The sequence below is a fragment of the Lissotriton vulgaris genome, chromosome 11, assembly GCF_964263255.1.
Source record: "Lissotriton vulgaris chromosome 11, aLisVul1.2, whole genome shotgun sequence".
Classification (NCBI taxonomy): domain Eukaryota; kingdom Metazoa; phylum Chordata; class Amphibia; order Caudata; family Salamandridae; genus Lissotriton; species Lissotriton vulgaris.
Window position 1 is genome coordinate 1,049,789,970 of NC_141699.1, and position 14,711 is coordinate 1,049,804,680.

At 42.8% G+C, this 14,711-nt stretch overlaps 1 protein-coding gene across 4 annotated transcripts in view; it reads right to left on the reverse strand.

Annotated features, from left to right (window-relative positions):
* The window catches only part of FNDC3B (fibronectin type III domain containing 3B), a 534,350-nt gene that overhangs the window by 117,713 nt on the left and 401,926 nt on the right, over positions 1-14,711 (reverse strand). For all 4 annotated transcript variants that reach the window (XM_086944392.1, XM_086944390.1, XM_086944391.1 and 1 more), the window contains one exon: positions 2,559-2,710. In XM_086944392.1, the coding sequence (XP_086800518.1) occupies positions 2,559-2,710 (152 nt within the window). The remainder of the gene's footprint in view (positions 1-2,558; positions 2,711-14,711) is intronic.

Sequence of the window (14,711 nt, forward strand, 5' to 3'; positions counted from 1 at the left end):
TTCATTCCATGAGGCAATCAAGCACCTCTTTTTCTCGATTTCCTACTACTTAGAAGAAAGACCTTGATGTCAGATTCCTTATCCACTAAAGCAAAGTGCGGCGATGGGGTATGACAAAAGAAAGATTGGAGTGATTCCTGATCCGCTACACCCACCATTGGTATTGAGCTATCCCAGGAAGGATTATGATGTGTTTAAGGATACCAATAACTTTCTATAATTTATTAATCCAGTGAAAGAGGACCGGTACCACAACCGTCCTAGACAACCGCCTCCCACTCTATTCACGTCCATGTCTCGCTCGAGCCACTACATTCCATACTAGAGCAAGATCACGAGAAACCAGAGGTTGGCAGAGGAGACTGATGTTGGAAGGAAGGGAACTCCATTTCATTAATTGTGACTTTGATTTAATATTTTAAAGTCTTATTTGATCTTTCTCTTAGCAAGACTTTGCTCACTTTTTGTGGTAATTGTTGGATTCTTTATACTTGACAATTATCTTGCAAAGAATAATTATTTGTGAATAAAAAGTAGTGTCTTACAGAAGAAGATTGTATATATTGTGTATATATGTATAATGTGAAATTGTTTTGTATATATATGTGTAAATGTGTATTTAATGTACAGTGGTCTTTCTCATTCATGAACAATTGAAAGTAGTACTGTGAAAATAAATTCAGAGGGGTAAAAATAAATATACCCAACAAACATAAGACTAGGATTGGTTTGTTTCTCTTAGTTTTGGAGATAAAAAGTTAAAATGTGGGGCCAGTAACTTTTTTATGTATACTGAATTTCAACTGGGCCATTTTGAAAGAAAGTCTGGGTCACAGGGGCAACAATGAAACTAGACATGCACAGCAAGAGAAGAGATGTCCTCCCCTCTCTTGTGGTGACCCTCTACCATGTCGAAGGTGGGCAGTCACTTACAAGGACAGATCTCTGATCTGTATTGTAAAAGAGCTACTTATGCCCAATGAAAGTCATCACGAGCTACAAAATTATTTGTGTTGTAATTGTGACTTCATCAGACAAGATGAAATTAGTAACTGGCCACCATATGCAAAATTATCAGCAGTAGTTACCTCTCTTCATCAGGCAGTCTTTCCAGCATTAATGTAAAAAAAAAAGGTTTGTTAATTTGGAATGCCGCTACACAGGGAATACATAACCATAACTGCAATGACCTTGTAAATAATATTAGTAATAGGTCTTCCCAATGCAGCATGAATTATATCGGCTTTAAATACATTTTGAAAATCCAATAATTTTTCTCCAAACAACAGTTTATGAGTTCTGCAAACAGACACATTTTTGTCTAGAATACACACTGTTCAGTTTTTGTACATACATACATTAATTCTAAAAAGTAAAGTCTTCTAATTTAGTAAGCTTGGGTGCCCACAAATGTGTTAACCCCTTCACTGCGGCGGCTATTCCGCTGCAGTGCTAAGGGGGCGGGGCGGCCGCATGCTGGTGACGGAACCGCTCCGTCACCAGCCTCGGTTGAGCTGTGCTCATGACGGAGAGGTTCCGTCATGGCCCGCCCCGCTCAATGGAACGTCCAGCGCAGGCGCGGAATTCGCGCCACGCAGGCGTTCCGAGCGGGCCATGACGGAACCGCTCCGTCATCAGCACAGCGCACCCGCAGCTGATGACGGAGCGGTTCCGTCATCAGCATCGAACCGGTTAATTACAGGTAGCTGGAGGGATACGATTAGCTCGCAAGCTACTCGTTGGAGGAGACAGTATTTGGATAATACGGGCTGTGTAGAATAGGCTTGCTCCCCTCACGCTGGAAAACAGCTTCAATGCTTGGTGACCAGTATCACCCAATGTCTTGAGGTGAGAGCTACCTGGTATAAAAGGAACCGCATAGAAGACTTACCGGTTCCACCAATACTTTATGAAGAAGTGTGGAGGAGAAGAAACAAAGGTGATCTGTGGTGAAAACCCAGACATGGGCAAAGGAAAACATAAATAACAACCTGCAACAAATCAATTCTTAACACCTTGAGGAAACACCTGCTCTGCCTCAGAACATGGCGAGGACCTCAACAGGAGCGTCAAGCCTTGGATGACAAAGGGCGGAGAGCCATCATAAGACCCCTCAAAGGCTCTTCGTGAGTAAACACATAATAGTGAGAACAGGCTGGTTGTAATTAGACCCAGCATAATAATCCTTGAATTTAAAGCCTTTGCCAGGATTAAAAAATTTCCAAATTTGAAGGGACATTTAAACCGTCAGGGAAATTTCTTACAAATACATATCCGAGCCAGGAGCACCACAAAACATTTCAGATTGATGCAATGGATTCCAAAGATCCAGCTGGAGAGTAAAGTGGTACCCAACAATAGAGGCCTCGGAATGTAATTGATGGAGGGAAGATCAGACCTGAGAGTTGCCGTAGTGCTATGTGGCATAGTGGCTTCAAGAAAGCGTCGCCAACATGGATGTCATAGGCGTACTTGAAATTCTTCATTCATTCAATTTATTTTTCAGGCTAGAACTTAACCCATATAAAAATAACACATTAAAACATGCATATGTTCACCTGTAAATTATCTTGTACTTTGCATCCCTTCCTTTGTCAGATAAAGCAATTTCATAGCTGCAAGTGCAAGGGAGGCCACTGTTGTGTCTTTCTGCAATTCCAGTCGGAGGTGACCAAGTGAGTGAGGCTGTTCTTGCTTGAACATTTGAAACCTAAATTTAAACAAAAACATACGAGAATTCGTTTGGTGATAATACTGTCTGTCACTGCATATTGTTCCAGAATTTCAATCTTAGAGCAGAATACACTGAATAGTTATAAGTGATTTAAAATTGGATACATTTCTTGAGAATTCCTTATTTGCTGTACATTGTTAGACATTTGCTACAACCTGAAAAATAATTTCACAAGTAAATATTGCACCAACAATGGGAAACCTACCGACTGGTCTACTTCATCGTATTTCCTGGTTCAAAAAAGTATGAACAAACTAATCTTCCAAGAAGATTCAGCGGCACTGATTGTGTATAAATGTACATTTTTGTAGGGATTGTAGTCCAGAGGAAAACTCTAAGACATATATCTAATGCATCTACAGTTGAAGCTGTACAGCTAGATACTGCTACAGTATAAGGTATACCACTAGGGGTTGTAAAGGAGTGTAATTGTAGGGCCACTGCTAAATATGGAAAACACTTACTGGTATCACATAAACTAGATACAGCAGAAAGGGGTGGAGTCATGAAGGCCAGAATAATGAGAAGAGCCAATGAAAGTCAGCATATGAATGTTCTATGCTCAAGGAAATTGGCTACTAGGAGAACTATGATTGTAAAACTATTTTGGAAATGTTAAATGGTCAGAAATAAACTAAATTTTAAGATGTCTGAGGAGGTTACTCAGGCTTCATGTGAGAAAAGATGAGGTGGGACTCTACAAAGGAGCTGTGGCTGTAAGATATTTATTAGAGCTCTGACAATAAAGTTATCCCATAATGGTCCAGGGTCACATTAGACCCTTCCTCCTTTTCTAGCTCCTACTCCATGTAGTAATCCTAATGCTCTTCTTCATCACCCTACTCCAACTCCCTCTCCTAGTGCTTCTTCTCCACCTCATCATCATCATAATCATGATCCTTCTGTTCTTGCCCTCCTCCTATTCCAGTTCCTTCTTTATTTTTCCATTCTGGCACTCCCCAAACCTTGACTTGAGATGATGAGGATCAGATCCAGCAATAGTCCAGAAGATCCCAATGAATCGATTCCTTTCATAGACTCTCAGGGTGCCTCTCCCATTGGCGCTGCGGACATCACAATATCAGCAATATCTAGACAGGTCAGGAGCAGTTTCTTCGCAGGAGAATCCACTCAAACATTGCTCCCCTGGGTACCTGGAACTGAATATTTTTAGAGCAGCAGAATATCCACCTTGAAGAGTCTAGATCAGTGCCTAATAATGGATTGATGGACATTTATTTTGATATGGGTTTCAACAGCCTATTGTGTCTATACCTTTGGATGAACTTGTCTATGTTTATTTTTGTTCCGTCAATCTTATGTACAGCGCTCTCATACCATTGGGTCATATTCGCACTTTATAAAAACATTCTAAATAAATAAATATCAATACATAAAAGAAGTATTTCAGGAGAAGAGGCAGGAGAACACTCCAAAACAGGAGCACGTAAACAGGAAGGAAAAACACCAGCACCCTCATAGGAGTCTTTGCAATGCATGGCACTGAGTGTTCCATCTCCTTTTGTTGCGTTAAACAAGACGTCATTGGTTGCAGGAAGCAATATACAGTAATTAGCTTTGGCAACATAAGTTGGAATGTAACAACATTACATACTGCAGAGGTGACCATGATGGTTTGGGAGGAACCAAACGTGTCACTTCCTGTTTCTTCATGAAACATTTTAATACAAGCCGTTTTGCAAAAGAAGAATTTTATAAACATGGGCTAATATGGAAATTGCCGGAAAGTACTGGAAACTGGATTAGAAGGGAACAGCTAATGTGGTGTGTTACACACTCAGAGGTGGAAGAAAGTAAAGAGAGTGTCAAGAATGGCTTCCAGAGAAAGCAGTGTGGGTCTGCTGGAAGACACAGGAGTCTGCCTTTTCAACCATGCCAAAGGGAGGAAGGCTGCCACAATTTGTGAACCAAGGCTAGATTGAGGTCTGTGCTGACTAGGCATCATCTTGGTCTTACCTGTGACCCTTGTCTTCCAGATCTTAGTCAACCTAGGCCTGGTTATCCTGGCTGTTTGCTGGTTCCTTTGATCTTCCTGGTCATAGCCCACATGCCTCTGTCCCTCCTGGCCTCGATTCTCCCAGTCCTGGTACTCACGCTGTCATCCGTTTGATCCTCCAGATGCCAGTCTTGGCCCCGTTTGTCCTCTTGTTACTTGTGTTGCTTATGTGCTTGGTCCTAACCCTCCTGGTCTTTCTTGCCTTGGTCCTCCTGAACTTGATCCTCCTCCACATCTGAGTGCTGTTCTCAGTCATCCTGAACCTGTTTCCTCGTAAGTCCTGTTATGGTTCCTGTTCTCTTGATTTTCATATTTTTCCTACTCCTAATCCAGGTACCGGTGCTAGCCCTCCATAACCCTTACTCTCTTGGTCCTCCTGACCCAGGTCCACTTGACACTCACCTACCATGTCCATTTGTTATGGCGACCCTGGTCATGTTTCTCCTGCTTTGGTCCTTAAGTCCTGGTCCATTCATCCTGGTTCTGGTTCTTTTGGTTTTCGTGGTTTTTGCCATCTAGATTCTCCTATCCTTGGTCACATGTGTCCTCCTATTGTGAGTCTCTTGGTCCTAGTCCTTCTGATCCCCCTGGTCACCCTGGACCTCCTGCTGCCTCTCATCCTCCTTCTGCATCATGTCCTCCCATACCCCTAAGCCTGTCCGGCAGCTCCCCACAGCCCATCACTGAGAGGGATAATGGGTTTGCTTCCGAGCAGTGCTTAACATGAAGATCAAAGATTTATGATTTATGTAAAATAGCTCAGGGAGTGATGATAAGGCTGCATAAATTATTGTTAAATCTACAACACACAAATTTCAATCCTGATTAAAAAGCTGAATGAGAGACATATGTTTTATCCTTGAAAGTTTTAACTACATCTTTAATGATTCATTATCTGTCAGGTTCCATTGGGTAGTATTACACATTCACTATTAAGTACCCTAAAATTTAGTTTTTATGTATGTTCTAGAAAAAGTTATGAGTGCACTTACACATAGAGGGGACATTCTCTCACAGCCTGCATAGACCTGCATAGATCTACATGTCTTATATATACAAAGATTGAAAGAGTCTGAAAAGAACTTGGAAATTTCCATTTCTATTTTGGCAGCATGTTAAGTAACAAGCAGAGGGTACCTTAGTTCCTCAAATGGGCAAGGTGCTAGGCTTTAGCTGTGCTCAGTACAAGCTGCAACTGCTCGTAGTCTGGAAACTACTCATACAAGAGTAGCTGAATGTCCATTATGTGAGGCATTTGCATTGCCCTGCAGGGTGCTGCTCCACACAGCACAAAAAGTGAATATGTGCTTGCACAACTACTGAGTGAGAGCACTGCCCGGGGCACTGATGCAGCGATTCCTCGGAATTAGCCAGGATTTCAGTTTAGGCTCAAGAATTGTTGCTGGATCCAGTTTCCTGGTGAAGCACACTGATTACAGGTGATATACCAGTACTTAGTAAGTGCCAGGGCCCTCGTCAGGAGGCGCCACAGCTTACACCGCCCATTGCCACTGCTTCCAATGACAGTACCTGTACAGCTACTAACCATCAAACTGCTACAAATGTGACAATGCAGACTGTTCGAGGCTCCCAAAGCTAAAAGAAAGGCTTGGGCGGCTGGTATTCGTTGTTTTTAATGTATATTGAATTAATAAACAACTGTTTGTCTGCTCATCTTTTAATTGCACAAACAGTGCCACCGTGTGGCAGACAGTCATAAGTGCTGGAGTTGACAATTAAATGTGGTGCTGAGCACTGGAAACCACCGGCTCAAAATAAGCATTGGGATATGCAGACTGATGTTTCTATTACTGAAGACACGCAGGCAGAGGTTGCACAGAGACATGTAGCAAATTATTGCTAAGTCGACTATATAGGTCAAATACAATATATCACCACCTTTGGAGATATACTGACAGATGTTGGTACTAACGAAGACATACAACTAGATGTTCTAACTATGGAATATATACATCTAACTATTATGACTATTGAAGTTATAGAGCTACGTCATGCCCCTGTCAAATGCATCAAGTTATGTATGGCTAGTCTAAAATACATAGCCTGATGTTGCTACCACTTGAAAGAGACCTATATGTAGGTACAGACAGATATACAACATATTTGTGCTCCGGTCAAGGATAGGCAGGTACATATTGCTGGTAGTGAAGATATATAGCTGGATGCTGGTTCAGTCCAATATATAGCTAACTGCTTTTACTATGGAAGCTATACAGAATTAAAGTTGTGCCTATGGGAGACATACAACTAAATATTGCCACTGTAGAAGATACACTGCAGTATATCCATACTACAGAAGACATAAAGGTATATGCTGTTACGGTAACCAATAGAAAGGTACTACATTTTGGTGCCCCAGCCACTCCTCTGCTATCGCTGTGAAAGCAAGGGTATAAACATTAAACAGGGTTCTAAAAGTGCTGTTTGCTTTCTCTAATTTTCTATTCTTTTTCACGCGACAGCAAGTAGAAAGAACAAACAACACCAAAACAAGGGCATTACTCGCGCCTGCATTTTTTAGGACCCCTTCTTATTTTTCATCACCAAATTTTTAGTCAGTGTTAAAGACAGGAAGAAAGGAGGGAGGGAAATATGACTTTTGTGATTTTAATGTGTGTGATCTGTTTGTGTTTTTTAACGTGCTTTTATGGTCTTTGTTTTTAACAAAATAGAGATTATTTTGAACCTTGATTCATTGTTAAAGACAGGAAGAAAGGAGGTAGGGAAAGATCTGAAAACAGCAGCAAAGGAAGAAAGCAGAGGTGAACAGGAGCATGCAATTCCAAGAGAAAGAGACAGAAGAGTATGGTTGTGAAAGAAAGAGGCTTGAAGGAGAATCCAGACACGCTAGCCCTGGTATTCAGCAAACCAGTGGGGAGGATGGGGATGGGGTCTGGCTCCTGAGAGAACCTTAGGTGCCCTGCGTTTACATTTTTCACAAACTAAGCACTGGCTGCAGAAGATAAACAGATTTCCTTTTTCCATTTCTATGCGCTCTGGGAAATGTGCAGAAGCAAACTGATTACCGTTAATCGTGTTTAATTACTGCCTGCGAGGTCATTGTGCTCCATGCAAAAACTCCTGAAACCATATCTCATCTCACAGTGTGAAGTTTAATAAAAGCTAAAAACGTCAACCAGGTTTAACCTGTGATTCAGCTGCTTGTCCCTTGTTTGTTTTTAATATATTCTCTTTGTGACAGATATGTTTAGCAAAAATAACTGGATAAAATTAGGCACTACTTAATTTGTAAATAAATGTTGGGCCTGCATCAGGTGCCCACTGCACCTACCACTGTCAATGACAGTACCAACATAACTACATACCATCACAGTCCTACTAGTGTGACAATCAGACTATTCCAGCCCCCTCCCCCTAGATATTAGAATGGCCTTGGTGGCAGGTATCAGTCATTTCTAATGCCCATGGAATTAATAAAAACCTGTGGTTGTGCTCATTTCTAAATTAGACAATCATCGCCACCATGTGGCAGACTGTCATACGAGCTAGTGTTGCCAATTAAGTGCTGGCATTGAGCACCGCAAACCACTGGCCCAAATTAAGCACTGGAAATGTAAGTCTTAAAAGTATTTTTAGCATAGTCGCTGTCTAAAAATAACACCCTATGAAGCAATTGATGTTGTATTTTCCTTAGAATCTTCTTGTCAATTATTGATACTATGTAAAAGTCTATTCCAGCCACGGGGGGGTGCGGGGGGGGGGGGGGGAGGGTGTGGGGGGGGGGGGGAGTACAGAAGCATCAACATAGCATGTTGTTGTGGCTTTTGCGTCATGGATACTCACCGTGGCAGACACCAGCATTTCAGCCTTTCATTCTGGTGCATTTGAGTGACACGTTTGGAGATGCAGAAAGATCCATTTAACATAGACTGCTGTATGCATGCATGTGCATCGTTAAGACCAGGGTCCTCCTAAGTCGGATCCTTGGGGGCCGGATCCATGCCAGATTTTGAGCATATCCCCATTTAGATACATTTATTGGTCTTAAAAAATCTGGCATGGATCCGATCCTCCTTGACCGACTTCGGAGAACCCTGATTAAGACGATGCAAACACAACTCGCATGTAAGCACACATGACCACCCGCATTGCTCTATGGTTTCCCATGTTTTTGTAAGACCATCAGAGAGGCTTAGGGTTTTTGGCCAGCAATCACTTGCATGCTGGGATTTGTATGCCCATGCTTCACTGGGCTGAGCCAAGACATGACTAAAAAGGCTCAAACCAATGGATGAAAGGGGCTAGTAAAAGAAATCCAATGATGAGAGAGGTGAACCCAAAGTCCATGAAGTGTATATTTTAAACAACAAGTATATTTAACAGCTGCAAATCCCAGGCCTATAAATACAAGTCTGGTCTTTCTCTCAAATGATATCAATTCCCATAAACCTTTCGGTCAATTCAGATGCAGAAGTCTAGAATATGTCTAAGGTATGAATAAAGGTGATAAAATTACCACAGTCCTGAAGGCACTCCACACTTCAGCCATGTGCAGGCCCATGATCAAACTAGTGTACATCATGCGTACAACGTACTGGTGGAAACAGATGGCCTATTTTCAGAACCTAGCACCATACTGCGCCTGTCTTGAAGCTCAATATCTAGAAATTCCAAATCCGTCAGACAAATAAAATTTAATGATATCCAGATCTGGGATGGCTAACTTAAACTTCAAGGTCTTTGGCTCTGGAACACATTAAGCAAACACAAGGAGATGATGGACGGAGCACTGAAACTTTTCAGACACTCACCCCCAGCCACGGATCTGGGTTGAATCCATCATCATTCTTTAGCTCACTTCACAGCCCCAGTTCAGACACAGCTATATGAAAATCAGTCTTGACCCTGTGCCTCATGGGAACAGTCCAGCCCGAACTGCCAAGCCATGTCTTCCCTGGTTCGGAAACAAGCATCCTGGGTCCGGTTTCGGGCTAACACCTCTCATCAGCCAGGCTAGCTTGAATCCAGTGGAAAAGTGAGCAAGGGACACGCGTCTGGGCATACCCTGCCAACTTAGGGCAAACAAAGCAAACACAAGGAGATGTTTGCTCTGGAACACATTAGATACCATATTGAAATACCAACAAAACTTTACAGTTTTTGTGATGCATGAAAACCACCAAACGTTGACACAATTGGCATGAGAGCGAGAGCACCATTGTTAGAGGTCAGCTCCCAAAAGGCTTAGCATAGGTACCTGTCTAACATCAGCCAAGTGGCTGAGCACAGACCTCCATCTTTGAGCTACCAACCAACAAGAGAAACTGAACACAAGCTAATCACTACTAACAGACTATGGCACAGCTTTAACATCAAATACTGATGCTCACAGCAAGCCTAGACCAAGTTTCTCTGGAAGGGATAAGAGGGGCAACCTATTCATGCTCCAGAGAACTCAAATTACTGAAATAAACAAACATTTAGGAACAATTTTACGCTTCAAAAAGATTTGGGATTCTTGTAGGTTCATGTAATTATGAGAGGTTGTTCTCTAAATGGGGAATAACATGCAGACCCTCGAATTATGGGTCTTTTACATATGTGGATTCCCCATTTCAGGGATAATTCTGATCCCAGTTACCAAGGAAACCGCAGAAAATTGAATGAGAGGGCCAGTGGAGTGGGTAGACCGGTGGCAGGGCAGGCTGTGGTCTGTCAGGGGGAACATTCTGTGCTAATTAAATTTTCTGCCGCATGAGTTTGGTCACCAGCAGGGCACCCCTTGTGGTATTAACCAGTGAGTAAAAGGGAGTCTGGTGGTCCTGAACTTGGATAACCTGGGTGCGGGCACACGGGGACAGTTGCGATCAGGCAGAGCACTAACCCACCACGGAAAACCACTGTCCAACTCAAATTCAAATTCAAACACAACTTTATTCGAGCTTGGTTACACAAGTCATAAAAGTACAAATTCATTCTAAAATTGCAAAACATATCATATGACCATATATACAAAGCTAAAAATTTGAGACCAATCTATCAAAATTGTCAAATTCATGGCAAGCCATTTTATAAAATCCAGTTGAAATTCCATTAAAATTATATAAATGGTTAAAATGGTATCAATCTCTTACTAAGTGGTTAAGACCATATTACAGAAATAAACCACCTCTATCTTCATTTTTACTAATTAGACAGCGACTCCCATCTTCCTCTTTCTAATGCATGCCCATTCTGTGCTAACCTGCGGTGCCGCATGAGTTCGGTCACCGGCAGGGCGGCCCTTGTGGTATTAACCAGTCAGTAAAATTGAGTCTCGTGGTCCTGAACTTGGATAACCTGGGTGCGGGCACACGGGGACAGTTGTGATCAGGCAGAGCACTAACCCACCACGGAAAACCCCTGTCCAACTCATAATCAGCTGTTAATGTTTGTAGCATTAGACGTCCTTGAAGCAGATTGCCGTGCTCCCCACCAAGCACATACTTTGGACATACTCTGGAATACTACATACAAGGTGCTCCAAGATATTGATGTTAATCATATTTGAGTCTGTGTGTTAAAATGTCTTCAACAATTGTTCTGGAAGAGCATTCAAAGGCAATAATAGCAGGGTGGCTTACAGTATGGTTCTTTTTTTTGCATCGCCTGTGCTAATGAACAAAGATTAATACAATTTTATATATAGGTGTTTAGATAAGGATAGATAAATAGTTAAGTGGATGGATGGATAGATAGATAGATAGATAGATAGATAGATAGATAGATAGATAGATAGATAGATAGATAGATAGATAGATAGATAGATAGATAGATAGATAGATAGATAGATAGATAGATAGATAGATAGATGGTGGGTAGGTGGGTTAGGTGGGTTAGGTGGGTGGGTGGGTTAGGTGGGTGGGTGGGTAGATGTGTGGGTGGGTAGATGGGTGGGTGGGTGTGTAGATGGGTGGGTAGATGGGTGTGGGTAGATGGATGAATGGATGGATATGACCAGGAAAAAAAATGAAATTAAAACAATTGGGTGGGAAGAAATTCCAGTGTACGAACTTTTGCTGAAAACATGTGCAGTTCATATATCAATCAATCACACTTTAAAAATAGGAATTACTTAATTTCTCACATACCCTAGCTTCTCTAGGGATCAAACGCTAAAAGAGAAAGGTGGGCGAGAGACAGCAACATGGATCGCAGGTTTTGAGTTTGGGACGGAAACGTTGAGGACAGGATAGGGAAGCAAACAGGAGCAACACAGGAGGAGGTGAAAGAAACATGGGGCTGTGGTTGGGAAGGAAGCAACATGGAGGGTGCAGGCAGGGAATCAAACTAACGGGATGAGGAAGCAGCATGGAACGGGGGAAGAAAGCTGGGGAAAGAGGAACAGGAGCTGGTCGGGGGGAGAAGCACACAGGCGAGAGAGAGTACAACATTGATTGGGGTGAAGAGATCAGTGCTTAATTTGTACCAGTGGCTTCTGGTGCTCAGCACAGGCACTTAATTGTCAACACCAGTACTTATGACATTTGCCACATGTTGGCGATGTCTGGTTAATTCACGTATGAGCAGAACAACAGTCGTTTAGTAACTCAATATACATGAAAAACAACTAATACCAGCCACCCAAGCCATTCTTATAGCTTTGGGGGCGAACCGTCTAAAACGTCACTTGTTGCAGGGTGATGGTAAGCACTTGTGTGGGTACTGTCTTTGGCTGCGCTGGCTGTAACAATGGGTGGTGAAAGTTGAGGTAGCCTCCTGATGAGGACTATGACACTTACTTTTTAACAAATTAAAGCAGTGGAAGAGATGCACACGAGGGACACCGCTGGAAAGCACATGCACTATTATAGTGTTTAGAACAGAAGAAATAAGTAGCACTAGAAAAATGAGCTACAACTGATTCACACTGAAAACTCTTCTTCTTGCTGGCTAACAGGGACAGATTACCCCCATTCTAAGACGGGCGTTATTAACGACAAATGGTGGCGGAAGGTGAATTTCCTTCTGCGGTCCTTTATTTCCTATGCCCTTCACTTCTTTTCTGAATGAAGTTCACCAGGATGTGTTCAGCATGACGTCAGGAGGCAGAGTTAAGGAACACAGCATTTGTGGTTAGCTAGACTTGAAATGCAGCTTCTAAGGTTATTTAATAATGTGCAAGCTGCCTGGAGGTGAGGGTGAAACTAATAGGATTCTTTTACACTTTTCATAGAATTATGGAACAGAGTAGCGGCGGCTCCTTCGCTATGGTTGAGGAGGAGGAATACCGCCACACCTGCCACCAACCAAAAACTTTTTTTAAAAACAATAATAACCCCCTGCTTATTATCGTTTTATTTTTGCTCTGAAACTGAGGCTTGGGAGTGGGGACAGGCTGGTGGAGGAGTGTTTTGCACTGCTATTTAGTCTGCATGACGGTCTGGCCGGCTGTCTCAGGCCTGCAAAATCGTCATGCGCACTGATGCTCTCTCCAACCTGAGCTGCATTGCCGGGTTGGAGAGAGCAGGGAGAGGCTCCCAGTCTAACTGGGAGTGCAAATCATCGGTGCGCAGGCCAATCCTGACTCTGATTTCAGCAGCATGAAAGCAGCATCAGGATTGGCTGCCGAGCATTCTGGGAGTCTGTGCCCGCAGAGGAGAGGGGCGTGACAAGTGATTTTTTTATTTAATTTGTTTCCTGTCACCAGTACGCCTGCCCCTCCACCTGCCCCCCAAACCCCTCCACTCTATCTACACACCGGCCAATAATGGAACAGAGAAAATTTAGTTTTTGTATTTTAGAATTGAGAAGCCTGGATGCATTTAAAGCTCTTAAATACCCCCAGATATTTGCTGTTCCATACCAGGGACAAGTGTTGGTATGATAAGCCTTGTCAAATCTAATACGTCTGATGCTGCTGCTCGAGTGCTGACAAAAGTAATAACAAATGCCTGCAGCAAAACAAAACAATTAATTAAAGGATATCCCAGTGTTTGCAATGCATGGAGGAGAAAGAATTAAATGTGGGCCAAGAGAGTTCACTTTTCGGGTTAAATTAGTTCTTCATGCATTTTAATGTAGGAGGAAGGATACACCCAACCGGCCAATAGAAACAAGATGTATGTATGTATGTATTGGCATTTATATAGCGCACTACTTACCCGTAGGGTCCCAAGGCGCTTCGACCGCTGCGAAACCCTTCCTGGCTTCCCTGAGAGATGGTCCCTTAATGGGTATCTCCAGGGTGAGACCAGGCATCCCCGGCGGTCTGGTGGGGCCGTTAGTGAAGATGAGGCAAGCTAATGCCCAGAGTTGCCGAGTGTGATCGCTGATCAAAGTGGGCACCGAGGCGAGAGAATTATCGAGTCCACTGACCCTGGTCCAGAAACCTGCCGCGTCAGGAATCGAACCCTGGTCCCGGGCCGTCCTCTGCTCTCGGGTCTGCCGCCTCTAACCAGTGAGCCACACTACTTCACACTAGCTCTGGCTGTGAACAAAGGCTTCAGGGAGCCTGAGGGGGTTCCAATCCCCTCACGCTCCCATAAGGCATTTTTTTTTATTAGAACATTCTGCCCTCTAGTGGCAGAATGTTCTAATAGCCTTATAGCTCTTCGTAGCTGGGCTATACCAGCTATTAAAGTCCCTCTCCCTTGTTAAAGGCCCGAGCCGAAAACGCTGGAGAGTGCCTTTAATAGCCGGTATAGCTCTCTACAGTAGGCTATAAGGCTATATTAAAAGCCCAGAGAACTCCATTGTTTTCAATGGAGCTTCAACATTCCAATGTATTATTATATGTGATTTTATCTACTACCTCATTGAATATGATAAATTAACTCCTACCAACTAAAACCTACCCATGAAGCAAATGTGACCCACCTTATAACATACATTTCTGAAAATTAAAGTGCACATGAATTGCCTCGAGGACTTCTTGTGATAATTGAGTTATTGGGCTATAGAAATACACACTGATGGAATTAATATATGCAGATCTAC